At 38.2% G+C, this 16,012-nt stretch overlaps 1 protein-coding gene across 1 annotated transcript in view; it reads left to right on the forward strand.

Annotated features, from left to right (window-relative positions):
- Window positions 1–245: 245 nt before the first annotated feature.
- PPP2R5A (protein phosphatase 2 regulatory subunit B'alpha) overlaps window positions 246–16,012 on the forward strand; it is a 65,972-nt gene continuing 50,205 nt past the window's right edge. The window contains exon 1 of the mRNA XM_047076809.1: window positions 246–1,091. Coding sequence (XP_046932765.1) covers window positions 908–1,091 — 184 coding nt within the window. The 5' untranslated portion in view covers window positions 246–907. The remainder of the gene's footprint in view (window positions 1,092–16,012) is intronic.

A 16,012-nucleotide genomic window follows, 5' to 3' on the forward strand; every position in this document is an offset into this window, starting at 1 on the left:
GCCTCACTCCGTTCCTGCCGCTTAGCCCTGCGATTGGCTGAGGGAGCTGGCATGTTTTCCCACCCCCTACTCCCTCCCGAACGTCCGAGAGGCTGGCGGGACCCTGCGGAAGTTGTCAGTCAATCTCCTCCTTCCCCACCCCCCGCAAGGCCCCTCCTCCGGGCCGCGCGCCCTAGCGCGCGCGCACACGCACACACATTCCCCCCCCAACCCCTGCGTGCACCCTCCACCTTCTCAAGTTGTAGCGGTCGCTCGCTGGGGGTTCTCCGTGGGCGGCGGAAGGGCGCGTGGGGGAGGGGGCTTGGACAGCTCCGAGCCTTGAGAAGCGAGTGTGTGCGCGCCCAGAGCCGGGGCGGCGGGTCACCGCCCCGGGAGATGAGGGTCCGGCGCTGACAGGGAAGAGCGGGCGCAGCGGAGGCGGCTCGGAGGGGACCCGCGATGGCAGCGCCTCGGGAGGAGGCTCCAGGCAGGGCTGGCTGCGCTGGCAGCGGCCACTGAGGGGCCAGCCGGCCGGCTGGCGAACTGGGCTGAAGAGCAGAGAGGCGCGCTCGGCGTCCGCACCCCCGCGCCCTCGCCTCAGTTGTCCAAACTTCAGGCTCCCTTCCACCCGCCCTCCGCGCCCGAAGTCAACAACTTCTTCACCCCCCTCCGCCCCCGCCCTTGCCTCCGTCAGCCCCGGGAGGTGGCCGCGCGGCGGGGACCAGGAACCCCCGGCACTGAGATGTGGCCGTGAGGCGGCAGCGGCGGGGAGAAGCTCGGCGGCGCCCCGGAGCGGGAGGGCGGCGCGGCCGGGGGGGACGGGGCGGAGGGGCGCGAGCTCTCCGCGCCTCTCCCCCGCCTCCTCCTCCTGCCGCTGCCCGTTCCGTGCTTGCAGCAGCCGGAGCTGCCAAGCGCCAGGGCCGCGGCGATGTCGTCGTCGTCGCCGCCGGCGGGGGCTGCCAACGCCGCCGCCATCTCGGCCTCGGAGAAAGTGGACGGCTTCACCCGGAAATCGGTGCGCAAGGCGCAGAGGCAGAAGCGCTCCCAGGGCTCGTCGCAGTTCCGCAGCCAGGGCAGCCAGGCGGAGCTGCACCCCTTGCCCCAGCTCAAAGGTAACCTCGGAGGGTGCAGCCCCGGGAGGGAGCGCAGGGGCTCGCCTCCGCGCCGTTAGAGCCATTTCCTCCTGGGGTTTCCTTCTGCGCCGGTGGGGCTCGTAGTGTGAGCCGTGTTTCCACTGTTGCCTCCCCCGAACCCCGCTCGATTCAAACAGGTTTGGTGTTCAGAGTCTTGCTTCTTCTCCCTGATTCACCTGAACTCATCCCTTCCCTAGAGGCTGCCAACCCTCCTCCCCACCTGCGCGCTCGCTCACCTGCCCTTGCGATTGCAACTCTCCTCCTGCGTCCCGCGAGGTAGTTCTTCACTCTTCCTCCGGGCTTGTCCTTCCCCTCGTGGCTTCAACAGCCTGCCCTACCTTCCGACCTGTAGTCTCTCGGAGACCCTCCTCTGCTTTTCAGACACTTTCAACTACTTCTTTACTTTTCCAGTTACCAAGTTTCTGCTCCCACCCTCTCCTCACCTCCCCTTCCCATTGATCTTTCCTAAGAGTCACGCTGACCGGGATCTCTAGGCAATCGTAATGCAAACAACGGTCAGGAGTTAGCTGGTCTTCAGATGTATTTATAAGAATAAGCCTAAAAATCTGACTAGTGTAGTGTCTTATTTACTGGGTCGTTAGGTTTAGATGGTATCGTTAACTCAAAGTATAGAAAGACTTAAAATACTTTATTGCCTAAGAAGATACACGCGGTAAATTTGGAGAAGTATAAAAGAGTAAATGTTGCTTTGCAATGGAATGGGAACTTAGTTCGCGAAGCAGGGATTCCAGGGAGGAATCTACAGTAGGTTTGTAGGTTTGTACAGTAGTTCAAATTCGTATCCGTGTCTAATGCTTTACAGTAGAACTTAGCACTTCTTTTGGCTCACTTTTACTACTAGATTTAAAGGATATTTAATAAAGTGTTTCCTGGTGGTCTAGTTTATTGTTTGTGCGTTACTCTTTTAATTTTATAATTTTAATGTCTTCACTTTTTACGAGCTAGAAATTGGGAATAAGATGATAATGCTCCTAGACATTTAAAACAATTCTTATAAAAAGAAACCTGATACAAATCTAGATAATCTGCTTTGCAAGATCTGGAAGATAAAGATTCATACTAAAATAGATAAATGTTCAGATTTTTCAATCCATTTCATCTCCTTCAAGGATAATCTGGTTCTGCTTTGTCTTCGGACCTATGAATCCAGCCTTAGTTTGGCTGAGAGTCTAAAGAAAACCCCAGATCAAATCACAGTTGACCTACAGTAGATCTGGAACTCCATTCAGACCCTATACTGCCCCGTCTCTAAGGTTCTTCTAAATCAAGAACATTCCACAACCAGAATCAAACTGGCTTTTGAAAGAAGGTTTCATTTATGATATGTGTAGCTTGTGTTGCTGCATTTATCATTTGTTCTTTAGCATGAAAAAATTGTTAAAATTTACACATCATAGTCAGTGGTAAACCACAATGGTAGGCATTACCAAGATTTTAATTCTTGAGTGATGTCATAGCTATAAAAGAATATCATCTTACCTCTTAGGACATTGTATTGCTGTTCATGGATTTTAAAGTGTAAAAATTAAAGCAGTGATATAAAAATCAAATGCTGTGAAAGTTAAAACATTTTTTATCGTTGATTTTTTCCCATTAAATTGTCAAGTTATTTTTTATAGGTTGAAGGTTTACTGCTAGCATTATTCATACTTAATAAATTTGGTTTTTAGTAAGGTATTGTGGATCCTTAGTGTTATCTTTATTAATATAATACTTCTATGTAATAAAAATAATTGCATATTTAACATAGTAGATCAAGCTAGGAAGTGCAGTTTTAGTACACTTTTAATACAGTTTTTAAAAGCTTGGCAAAAATATGCAGAGTCAGTAATCCTCTAAGTTATATGTCCATAGTTCAACAAGTTGAAGGTGCCATTGAATGTTTTATTTATAGTATTTTGTCACTAGCAGAGAAAAAATAAAATTAGAACTTTAGATAACAACTGTATATTTAACATGAAAATATAGTGTTCTTTAAAAGGAAAGTTAGGTATTCAAGATAAATTTATGCACATTTAATTGTGAAATAAGACCCTTTCTTGGATTACCCACTAATAATAGCTACTTTTACTCCAGATGCCAGAATGCGTGAAAAGTGCTTTTTTAAAAAATCCAGTTGCTTCACATGGTACTTTGGCAGTGTACTTGATACTACAGAGTTGTGTGCTTTTTCTGTAGTAGTTTTTTCCATTTGTGGTCTTAACAAAAACCAATGGAAAGCCCTTTAGTATGTGTATGAAAGAGAATTTTTCTTTCTGCTCTGAAATATAATCTTCCTGTGGAGAGATTCAGATATTTGTGGACAACCGAGATCTTTCAAGTGTTTATACTAACCTGCTTATGTTACACTTTGTCCACATGGATCTAAACTGGAAAGGTGCCAGCTATTTTCCTCAAAGCATACTATGGGTAAGGATTAGCAAAATAACCCAAGTTTTTCATCCATAAGAAGTTTATTTGTGCAAAATCATTTAGTAAGTAGGTTGCAGGATTTTAAGGGGGAAAATGTTAAGAGAAAACTCTGTTTTGTTATAGAACATGTTTAATAAAAAAGCCTTGTTAAAAGGATTTTTTAAAAAAGAGAAACTGTGGCTCAGTCGGTTAAGCATCCGACTTCAGCTCAGGTCATGATATCACGGCTGGTGGGTTCAAGCCCTGCATCTGGCTCTATGCTGACAGCTCGGAGCCTGGAGCCTGCTTCTGATTCTGTGTCTCCCTCTTTCTCTGCCCCTCCCCTGCTCACACTCTGTCTCACTCTGTCTCTCAAATAAATAAATGTAAAAACAAAAAAAATTTTTTTTTTAAAGAGAAACTGTTACGTGGATTTTGAAAATTAAACTGCCTTATTGTATAGCTTAAAAACATTTTTTTTTCAAAACACTTTTGAATTTTTCTTATGTTAATTGTGTAAGTTCCCCCTGAGAACTAGGTACTAGAAATAAAAGTAGCATTTCATGAATCAATTTTTTTGGTTTTAAATTTAAGTTCGTGTAGGACTTAATTTTTCTACCTTAGACTTTTCCTTTAGTAACCAAGTTAGGAAACTTCTAACCTTGAAAGAATATGTTACAGTAGGAAGTTTTTCAGCTTATTTTAACCTGTTTCGTCTCTGGAAGAATTTGTTTACTGGTAAAGTAGTAGTTGCCTGACATTTATATAACCCTTAGCATTTACAAATTGTTTCATACTTTGCTTTATTTCTGTAATTATAAAAACAGTATTGTGTATAATTAGTGAAACAGTCCAAAGATGTATAACTCCTAATCCCTGACATCCCTTGCTTTTTCACACTTACTAAGGAAATGCTGTTGCGTGACAAGCCATAGCTCAGTGTATTTTTACAAACGTATTTCATCAGGTCATCTCAGCAGCTCTGTGCAAAACCAGTATTATTCACATTTTATTGACAAGAAAAGTTGAGGCTTATGCAGCTAATTTCAGGCCTATGATTATTTATCTGGTGTTACAACTGATACCGGTACTCAGGTCAAAGGATTTCAGTATTTATGCTGTTAACCTATTTTATAAAAATTTGAACTAGTATGATAGAGGTGGGTCATTGGGGCAGTCCAGGGTCAAAGGTAAATTTTTAATCTTTCTGAGTTATTTTCCTTATCTGTAAAATGGGGATAATACCTTCTCTCTCCCCAGGATTGTAGGGAATAAGTGAAATAATGTAATTAAAATGTCTAAAAATAGGCAAAGAATGTTAACTCCCATTGTCTTTGATATTTGAAAATCCAGATTAAAAATATGTTTTATTTTTTTATTTTGTTAAAAAAATTTTTTTTAGCGTTTATTAATTTTTGAGAGACAGGGCGTGAGCAGGGGAAGGGCAGAGAGAGAGGGAGACACAAATCTGAAGCAGGCTCCAGGCTCTGAGCTGTCAGCACAGAGCCCAATGCGGGGCTCAAACTCACAAACTGCAAGATCATGATCTCTGAGCCTAAGTCAACCGCTTAACCAACTGAGCCACCCAGGCGCCCCTAAAAATATTTTTTAAATGAAAGATTCACATAAATAGTAAACTTTTCTGGGGACTTAAAGTTTGATTTTATTTATAATCAGTTTGCAGATATGATTTATGTGAAGTAAGATGAAGCTATATCATTTTTCAGCATTGGTGTAGAGGTGGAAATAGGGTAGAATTAAACTGTTTAAAATATTAAAAGCGTAGCTACAAGATTTTTACCAGGCAAAGACATTGAATTAATTAACCAGTAGAATTGTATAGATGTGCATTTCTCCTACAGGAAGCAGTAAATAGCAAAGAACAGAATGAAACTGGCTTTGAGATTTAAGTGAAGAACTTCCTAAGTTATCACTCAGATTCTTTGTTGGTATATTCTTAGAAACTGGGTCCCACTGGAGGTATCCAGGCCAGTAACAGTGATGCTGATTTGAAGTGCCTTGCTTACCTTTAGGGAAAGAAATTCTTTCCCCTTGAGGTATGTGGTCTTTTAGGGTAACTGGAACAAGAACACTGACATGATCTGAAGTTTTATAACTACATTAACTTTCTTGTGGGGGAGACATTATTAACTCTTTTTAATGTTTAAAGGTCTTCTCAAAGTTAATATAATTTTCTCTAAACCCAAAGCCCCTTTTTATAGTTGGGTTGGCCCTAAAGGAGAGTTGAAATTCATCTGAATGTATCAAGAGAAGTGTTTGTTTGCAAAGGCATATGACATTTTTGTCATTTTAGGACTGTTTTCTGAAAATAATGCTGTATCTTCTGGAAGACTTATTTTTTAATTAAAAAAGTTTTTAAGGATATACTTAGAGAAATTGATAATCTGGTATCCATTGCTGTCTTTCATGTGAAATTATATAGACTTAATTCTCCAATTAAGTCTAATTTAACATCTTCAGAATTCCTATTTAGGGTCAAATTCCTTTCCCCCCCAAATTTATTACCTACTCTGATTCTTAATTGAATTTTGGGTTATTTTATGAAGTGTCTAATTGAATAAAGTGATAATCCAGTAAAATGTATTTAGTTAAAATAGTGTGATCATTGGGATAGCGCACTATCCTGTAAATAGTAGACTAGTTGTCTTTCTGCATCATTGATGACTCACAGTTGCTTTGGGCTAGTTGTTTAACCCCTTTGAACTTCAGTTTAATCATTTTTATTTGTAAGAATAACATTTTCCCTTGATAAAATCACAGAGATGAATTAGTCCCTCTTTGGATGACAGAGACAAATTATAAACAATGATACATTTGGGAAATAGATTTTTGTGCTTTATTTTTGAAATTTAACTTTTTAAATTACAAAAAGCTGGTAATGAGAGTAGCTTGTTTTTATTTTTATATTTAGCACCCTGGATCTCAACCCTGGCTGTAAACTTACAGAGCTTTAAAAAAATATCAATGCCTAGGCCCACCCTCTAAGAGATTCTAAATTAATTGGCCTAAGGTAGGACCCAGGCATTTGTATTTTTAAAAGCTCCCAGGGTGATTCTAATGTGCAGCCAGGGTTGAGATCACTAATTTAGCTTTATCTGTCTATTGATTTAATTCATTAATTGAGACTTTGTCCTTTTCTCTCTGATACTCATGGCTCATTACCCAGCCTATTTACATTTCCTGCCCTCACTTCACCTCCTGCTATTTACTTTTCACTCTCTTAACTTTGCTGCCCCCTGTGGCTGATCAGCTGCTTTCCTGAAGAGATGTTAGATTCTGGAGTTTCAGGTATGAGATGATTCTATAGGATTTTTCTGTAGTTACCATAATTAAAAATACACTATTACCATTCTATATTAGCTGGTCTGTTTTTCTTTTCTCTGTGATTTTGGAGCTGTGGCTGAATGAAATGAAAGTGAGAAATATCTTAGAGGTTTCCCTAGTTTTAATCCCATCATTCAGGGTAACATGATGATTCCAACCGCTCTGGCATGTAAAACTGATGTTTGCCATACACTAAAAGCATTGTTCTGCTTCTTTAAGATTTAAAACTAAGATTCTAGTGTATATGTTGAATAGTAGGTAGTAAACAAGTGAGCTATTTTTGAACTTAACTTGAACTATTTTGGGTTATGTCTTGTATGTATTCAGCAACAAGAAATTTTTTTTTGCACAGTATTTTTACTTCTTGTCCTCTTGATCTAAACTACAGCTTTTTATTGAAGGTAGAGCAGCAAGGACCTGGTACCACTTTATTTCATATCCCTGTTTTGTCTTTGGCCTTTCTGCTGTTCAATTTGAGTAAGACTTGTATTTGTTGTTTTGAGTCAGTGTTCAGTTGTTATGGAATGATATTCTGTCTGCAGAATGGTAAAATGCTTTTGAAAGCAGAAGTCGTCTGTGTTTTCATATCCTATTGTGGTACCAAATACAGTATTGTGTGTATAGTAATTGTAGTTATGTAGTTATAATGACTGTTTTGTCAAAGAAATTACCTGCTGGTTGTCTGTTGACTCTCCTCCCTTAACGCTCCTCCCCAGACCCAGTTATTGACTGCTTCTTTCAGTGTTGTTTGTTCACTGATGTTTGATGCTATCAGTAGATTGGTTCTCTTCTGTTTTGCTTTTTATTTTAATATGTTTGTGTCTAAATCTGGTTCCAAGTTTTTAAGCAAAAAATTCTGGGCTTTTGATACCATGATAGTAAATGTAAGTTTAAAACAAAAGATTGTTTGTTTTTGTATTTTGTGCTTTGCAAATGACTGGTATAAGGGGCATGAAACGTTATTGATAGATTTCTTGCTAGGAAAGATGTTATGGAAGGTTTATGTGGAACAGCAGTACTGGGTTGACTCTCAGATGTGAACATGTGTATACAAACATTGTATAAATTCAAATAATTAGTTTGCAGTAATTTCTAAATTTGAGTTGCAGTCTTTCTAAGGATGTCCTTGAAGGAGATGAAAGGAACAGATTTTAAATATATAATTACTTTTAATGCATTATTGTGTAATGAGGAATGTAAATGCTTTGCTGAAAGAGTTTTACATGACAGAATAGGTTTATGCAAAATAAACTCTACTTGTCTGGGCAGGATATTGACTAATAAGCAGGTTCAAACCTACTTTTTAAGTATATCTTTTGAACTCTTCCCTGAAGGAATTTGTTTATGTGGGCTTTTTGAGTGAGTGCTGGTGAATTTTAGAAATCTTGCAGTTTTGATCAGAAATCCTAAAGAAGTATATTATGATTTTGTGGAGGAGTAATTTGCTGAATATGATAGGCTCACATGATGAAATTCAGAGAACCTGTTTGTAACTTCGACACTGACGGCAAGGGATTTCTTGGGAACACACTCCTCCTACTGGAATGGTGATGCTAATTGCATCTACTATAACCTGACCATGATGTTATATCTAGTTGAGCCTTCTGGTTCTGAATGGGACCTCAGAAGTCATTGTAGCTTAGCCTCCACTGGGAATCAATTTTGCTTTTTTTCAAAATAAATAGCTATCTTGTCATTTCCTTAGAGAAGCTTTCTTTAATGTAGGGAGGAAACATGGGGTTTTTAAGCTTCTAGAGGCTTTCTCGATTTTGTTTAGTTAATGAATACACTGTATGGACATACCTAAAAAGAGGATAAATGTCTGAAACAGGAATTTTTTAATGACTGGCCTTAATTTGTAATTCAGGAGTATCAAATCTTAAATGTGGCTTCAAAATTTTCTCTTTTCAAAATTTTCTCAACATTTTCTCTTTTAATTAGTTTTGTCTGTTTCACACTCAATTGCTAAAAGAAATCTAGAATTATAGCTATTATCAGAAATTAAAGATTATTTGAACATATTGTTAATCCCATGCCTTTAAATCAATAAAGTGAAAAAGACGGAACAGTTTTTGTTGTAAACTCTGAATTTTGATTAGCAAAACCGAGTGTTTCAACCAGACTTTTATAATAACACCTGCTGAAGCCATAAGTAAAATAAGATATGATTTCTGTAGGAATATGTATCTGCTTTAAAAGAAAAAAACTTACAGTACCATTCTCCTTTTAATTGGCCAGAGGAAAAAGATCTCGTTTACCTGCTGTTAAAACTAGATACATAACTTTTTTTTTTTTAATTAAATGTCTTTAGGAAATTGTAGTTTGGTTGGGAATATAGACATATAAGCAGGCAGCTTCAACTACTATCATAAGTTTTTTTTTTTTTTTCTTTTTCTTTTTTCTTTTTCAACGTTTATTTATTTTTGGGGGGACAGAGAGAGACAGAGCATGAACGGGGGAGGGGCAGAGAGAGAGGTAGACACAGAATCGGAAACAGGCTCCAGGCTCTGAGCCATCAGCCCAGAGCCTGACGCGGGGCTCGAACTCACGAACCGCGAGATCTTGACCTGGCTGAAGTCGGACGCTTAACCGACTCCGCCACCCAGGCGCCCCCTATCATAAGTTTTGAAGTAAGAGTAAGCAGTAAGTGGCTAGGGTAGTGGTGTAAGGGGGACCCAGTCCAGTTTTGGTATGTAAGGAGAGAGATCAGGGAAAGTTGCCTAGAGAAAGTGACAGGTACACTGAGACCTAAATGATCTTCTTGTTCAGCCAAGAGAGATGGGGTCCAAGAGGTCGACCTAAAGGCCAATATGTGCAGCCTCAGGGGTGAATGAGCATAGCCTATTTGGGGAACTGCCAGCAGTCTATGTGGCTGTGATGAAGAGTGTTGTAATAGGGAACTGATTAGAGAAGACACTGGAGCAACAGTTAGGGTCTAGATCATAGTCTAAATGCCATGTATTGCATTTACTCCTCTGAAAGAAGCATGAAGAGTAATGGGTGTAAGAGAGATGGGTGTAAGGAACACTAGTGAGGATGCTGGCACAGTAATCCAGACAATAGATGAAGGTGGCCACGTCTAAGGCTGGATTTGGTGAGAGGGAAGAACCAATGATGATACATTTCTAATTTGGGCAGCTAGAGGCACGATAGCAATTTACTGAAAGGGAGAAAGAGGAAGATCAGATTTGGGAGAGGGCAATGGTTTTTTTGTTGGACAGGTTGAAATGCCTGTGGGAAATCAAATTGAAGCTGTCTAGTAGGAAGTTAGATATTTGGTTCCAGAGCTAAATAGACCTATGCTAGAGATAACAATTTGGGAGTCTTTAGATTAAGATTTTTTTTTAAGTTTATTTATTTATTTTGAGAGAGAGAGACAGCATGAGTGGCGGAGAGGCAGAGAGAGAGAGGGAGAGAGAGAATCCCAAGCAGGCTCTGCACAGTCAGCGCAGAGCCCAGCACAGGACTCAAAACTCAAGAAACCGTGAGATCATGGACCTGAGGCGAAGCCAAGAGTCTAAGGCTAAGCCACCTAGGCGCCCTGGGGAGTCTTTAGGTTAAAGGTGGCATTTGAAATGATTTAAGTAGAAGCAACCACTGAAAATGTGTAGAAAGAGAAGAGGTCAAGGAATACCAGTATTTAGATGATGATCAAAGGAAAGGGGGTAATCTCAAGGCAAGAGAGATAGCTTAAGTGGAGGCAAAGGAAGACAGGTAAGGGTAGAAACAAGTCATTCAAGTGATGAGAATCTTTAAAAATGGGGGTGGGGAACTAGTAACATTGAAAAGAGCTATTGACAAGTCAAGTAAGAGCTGAAAAGTTTCCATGGGTTTAGTAATCTGAGTAACATTGGTGACTTGAGAGGCGTTTCAGAGGTTGATAGACTTGAAATTTCTGTAAAGTGAGGAATTAATGGAAATTGTTAAAGTCAAGTCAGTAAGTAGGACTTCTGTTTCAGGAAGCCGGACAGTTAGAAAAAATATATCACTAGCTTTTGGGTGCAGAATGGATATTGTATCAGAAAAAGATTTTTATAAGGAGGACTAGTTAGGAGGTTATTTTACTGGGCAAGGGGAGACATGGCGTGGCTTGGGCTAGGGGTGGTAGCAGCTGAAATGGAGAGAAAGAGGTGTATTTAAGATGTATCTTAGATAGATTGGATAATCTAGATGGAAAACCTAGAGTTGTATTTTGAAATTTGACATTTTGAGATATTCTTTTGGAAGTGTGAATCACGGAGTGCTCATTTGGTAATTTCTATGACTTCTAAACATTAATTACAAGATTTTCAAGTTTGCCTGTTAGAAAATGGTTATAGTTTGAAATGTTGGCTACTTGGTCTTCTGGCCAAATAAGGATTATCTACTCACTTTTCAGTGGAATGTCTGTGTACGCCAGATGGTATATGTGTGAGGGAGATCACAAAATATGTCGGGACAAGTGCATGAGTGAGGTTAGAATTACTTACTGCCTGTTTTCTGCCTTTAGACTGTAAGTAAAGTGCTCCAAGACCTGAGATACGTATCTTCTTCCCCAGCAATTAGGTAGTCAGTTCTTGATTTTATTATTTATTGAATGAAATAATGAAGCAAAAACTATTAAATTGACTTAAAGAAAAACACCATTTTGTGTCATGCAGTGATTGACAGTTGATTGATAACCAAGTCCCATAGTGTTTACATATAGCACTAAATTTAGCATTTTGTTGATGAAGAAAACAAAACAAGTAGGCTATATTTTTGTGCAAGTCATTTATAGCTCAGTATCTTTTCAGTTGGTTATTGATTCTTCCTCTATAATATTAAACTGAAAATGTGTATTGCCTGCACTAAAGCAAAATTAACACCTTATTTTCTAACAGTGCAAAGGAAAAATAATAGTAATTGAGCCTTGTGAAGACTGATTTCTTTTAGGTCCTGGGTAGGTAGACCAGTAGTGAACATAGTTTTTTCTAAGAATCTTCAAAGCAGAGGATTTTTATTTCTTAAATTCTTCTGATATAGAAATACTTCATTGATATTCTTTGGAGTCTCCCTTTTAGCACCATTCCTCCCTTTTTAAAGTAATGTAAAAATTTTTATTGGAGAACATTTGTTTTATGAATGTGTGCTGAGAAATAAGATGAAGGAACTTTTAATCACTCAGCACTTTTGTCCAAGCTAGATTTATAATATGAAGTTAAGGTTAAAATCTATAATTAGCAGCTTTGAGGAGTTATTTTGAAATATCAAGAACCAATCAGCCTGTCTACTTATTTTTGCCTCTCTTTTGGAAATGCTATGTATATTTCACTCTCCCTTTAAGCTATGTAGACACAGTTTTGAAAACTTGTATTTGCAGCCACATTAGCATAATCTTTCTGATCTTTATTTCCCAATTTGAGAGAGGAAATAAATTGAGCAAAACCGCTAAGTCTTGGATATAAAAATCAGTTGGGGGGCGCCTGGGTGGCGCAGTCGGTTAAGCGTCCGACTTCAGCCAGGTCACGATCTCGCGGTCCGGGAGTTCGAGCCCCGCGTCAGGCTCTGGGCTGATGGCTCGGAGCGGGCAGCCTGTTTCCGATTCTGTGTCTCCCTCTCTCTCTGCCCCTCCCCCGTTCATGCTCTGTCTCTCTCTGTCCCAAAAATAAATAAACGTTGAAAAAAAAAATTAAAAAAAAAAATCAGTTGGGCTAATTCATCTGTCACTTTACTGATTTTATTCTCCTGTAAATGCTCCAGGAAAACAAATTAGACGATGTCATCTCTTTTGTCCACATACGTTTGTCCCAGTGTATGAACAGCCTAAATTTGAATCCAGAGTGGAAATAAAGTAGTAAATGTATCAATGAAATGCTTTTAAGGTGCATTTAGTTTTAATAGTCGTTTTTCTTTCATAGGAAATTTCTGTCATTCATGTAGGAAACTTAAAAATAACCCTGCTTTTACCTAGCTACCAGGTAACCAGGCACCGATTTTGGTATTTCATATATTTTGATATCCTGTTTTTAATTTGGACTACATGGATGACCTTACACATAACATATTTTGATATTTTGAGAACTGCTTTTTTTTTCTTTTTTTCTTTCTTTCTTTTTTTTTAAGTCTGGATAAGTAGCTTCTCCCGTGGAATAGGAATGACTATTTTAGGATACAATACTTGCTGTGAGTCATGAGTGAGTTTCAGTTTTCATGGTTTTCTAAAATAAACTCACTTAAGGGCTGTGCAATAAGAAATGTCATATTCTTAACTACTCTGTGTCTTTATGATTTTTATAAAAACTGATAGACTGTTAAATTTAAGTCAAAAAAGAATCTTACAAAGGTAGAAAATAAAAATCCCCAGAGGAAACATCTCTTAAAATTTTGAGAATCATTCTCATATTTTCCCATTAAGTGGTATCACAAAATGTATGCTATTCTGTAACCCATTTTTACTTTAATTGGATATTATAAATAGCATACTTCTGAAAGGAAAACAGTAAAATTAATTTTTCATTTTTATTATTATTTTTCAGTAGGCTTAATCCCCAGCATGGAGCTCAGTATGGGGCTTGAACTCACCCACCCTGAGATCAAGACCTGAGCTGAGATCAGAAATTGGATGCTTCACCTACTGAGCCATCCAGGCGCCTCGAAAATTAATTTAGATTTGTTTCTGAATAAAGTTTTTTATTTCTGGAAATACTAGATCAAATCACTTTAGACCTAGAAAAATTCCTTGTATAAAAAGGAGAGGAAATAATTTCTAAGACCACTGGTATTTAATTTTAGGGAGGTTATACATGGATCTCTTTGAAAACCTGATTAAAGAAATGCATCATCTTCTCAGAAAATATCATATACAATATTGTATGTATAATTTTAGGGTTCTTGGATTCACCACCACCACCACCACAACCCTGAAGCCCATCTATGGCCTGGTGGTGGGGTGTTTGTAGACCTTAGGGCCTGTTTTCGAGATTTGAACAGCCTTGTTAAGTCAGTAATCCTTTTCCTTAACACGGGTAGCAGGTGTTTCTTAGGAGTTACAGGGAGGAGTAGCTGCCAGATGGAACCTCATCACAGCCATGAAAACTGAAAATAACTATAGAGGCATTGATCTATGAAGATCTGTTTAATACTTCTCATCCCCCCAAAATTCCAAATGAAAAACAAAATGCTTCTAAAAACCTGTTTTATTTAATGAATAACAGGTTTTATATTCAAATTGAATTAAGCAAAAACAATGTTTCAAAATTTATCACAGAGGGGCGCCTGGGTGGCTCAGTTGGTTAAGCGTCCGACTTCGGCTCAGGTCACGATCTCGCGGTCCATGAGTTCAAGCCCCGCGTCAGGCTCTGTGCTGACCGCTCAGAGCCTGGAGCCTGTTTCAGATTCTGCGTCTCCCTCTCTCTCTGACCCTCCCCCGTTCATGCTCTGTCTCTCTCTGTCTCAAAAATAAATAAAAAAAAAAAAATTCAAAATTTATCACAGAAAAAAACAACAACCAAAAAACAAATTGAATTAAGCCCATGACACGGATATTCCATTTATAGGCATATTTCAAAGATATTGCAGGTTTGGTTCCACCACAATAAAGTAAATATTACAATAAAGTGAGTGAAATGAATTTTTTTATTTCCCAGCACATATAAAAGTTGTATTAATACCGTACTGTATTCTTTTAAGTGTGCAATTGCATTATGGCTAAAAAGTATGTACCTTAATTTGAAAATACTTTATTGCTAAAAAAAAATGCTAATCATCAGCTTTCAGTGAGTCATAATCACTGATTATAAGTCACCATAACATAAAATAATGAAAAAGTTTGAAGTATTCTAAGAATTACCAAAACGTGACACAGAGATACAAAATGAGCAAATGCAGTTAGAAAAATGGTGCCAATAGACTTGCTCAATGCAGGGTTGCCACAGACCTTCAGTTTGTAAAAACTGCAATATCTGGGAAGCGCAATGAAATGAGGTATATTCACATACTCTCTCAGGAGTCTGCTTTTCAGCATTCAGCTTTCTAAAATTCCAGATTTCTGTATTCTAAGAAATGCCCCATATTGGCTCATCTTCATTTCTTGTTCTTTTCTACTTTATCAGAAGTTGTTTTTGAAGACAAAAGATAACAAAGTTAATTTTTTTGAGATAAAAATCAAACAGTGTATTTTTCTCCTTCTATAATGCAATGATTGTGGATATATTCACCTTTGAATAGTAACGAGTAAATCATAGAAATATTTATGTTCTTTAAAGTTTTAGTAGTCCAGTGGTTTTATTAAAGTAATATTTGTATATTAGGATTCATTTTCAAATTGGTAGGGTTCATGTATTCAAATTTCCTAAAAGGTGATGCCTCCATTTTTTTCCGGCCATTTTCAGTTTTAGTGAAATCCTAGGTCCTAAACTAAGTCCTATTTGCAATGCTGTGAATCATTTGTTAATAAATGTTTCTATTGTTCCTTTATAATAGTTTGATCCTCTAAAGTTTCAAATAAAAGCTGAATTTAGAGTCTCAGTTATTAATGTTCTAGGAGTATTGCCAAAAAAAGCTACATGTCCTATATTCTGTGCCAGTTTCTTAAATTAGAATCTTGGATTGCATCCTCAGCGTGTCACTGTAGTGGTATTGCTGGGTTGCTATGATACAGTGCTTGTTCTATAATTTGTAGCATGAATCCTATATGAGATCCTACTTTAGATTTCTAAAATGTGAGCAGCACTAATTGGAAATATGATCCATTTTTCCTTTAAGGAAAATTATACCTATAAAACTTCTGTTACAGATTATGATACTTGATACTTAAAACTATTTGTTCTTAAAGGTAAAATAGATTAACAATCAACAACTTGAAATAATTTGGTTGTCCCTAAGAAGTTTAGTTTATTACATTTTTATGAAAATGGGCAAGAAAAGGAAGGTTTTATGATAATGAATATTGAAATTTCACCATTCTACTTGATATTTGAGGTCTTAAGAGAAATAAATATAAACTATATTTTCTGGTAACATGAATTTGAGACAGTGATCAAATCTACATTACACAGGAAAGCTCCACAAATTATCTTACCCTATGGAATTTATTTTTTTTATTCAGTGAACTGTTCTTAAAACCAACCTATGTAGTTCTGTTGATAAAATATTATTAATTCTTATTTTATGATGTGGCTTTT

Source organism: Lynx rufus, unplaced genomic scaffold (assembly GCF_022079265.1).
Source record: "Lynx rufus isolate CCGP_SWC_20201006 ecotype Redwood Valley unplaced genomic scaffold, mLynRuf1.p SCAF_15, whole genome shotgun sequence".
NCBI classification, from domain to species: Eukaryota; Metazoa; Chordata; class Mammalia; order Carnivora; family Felidae; genus Lynx; species Lynx rufus.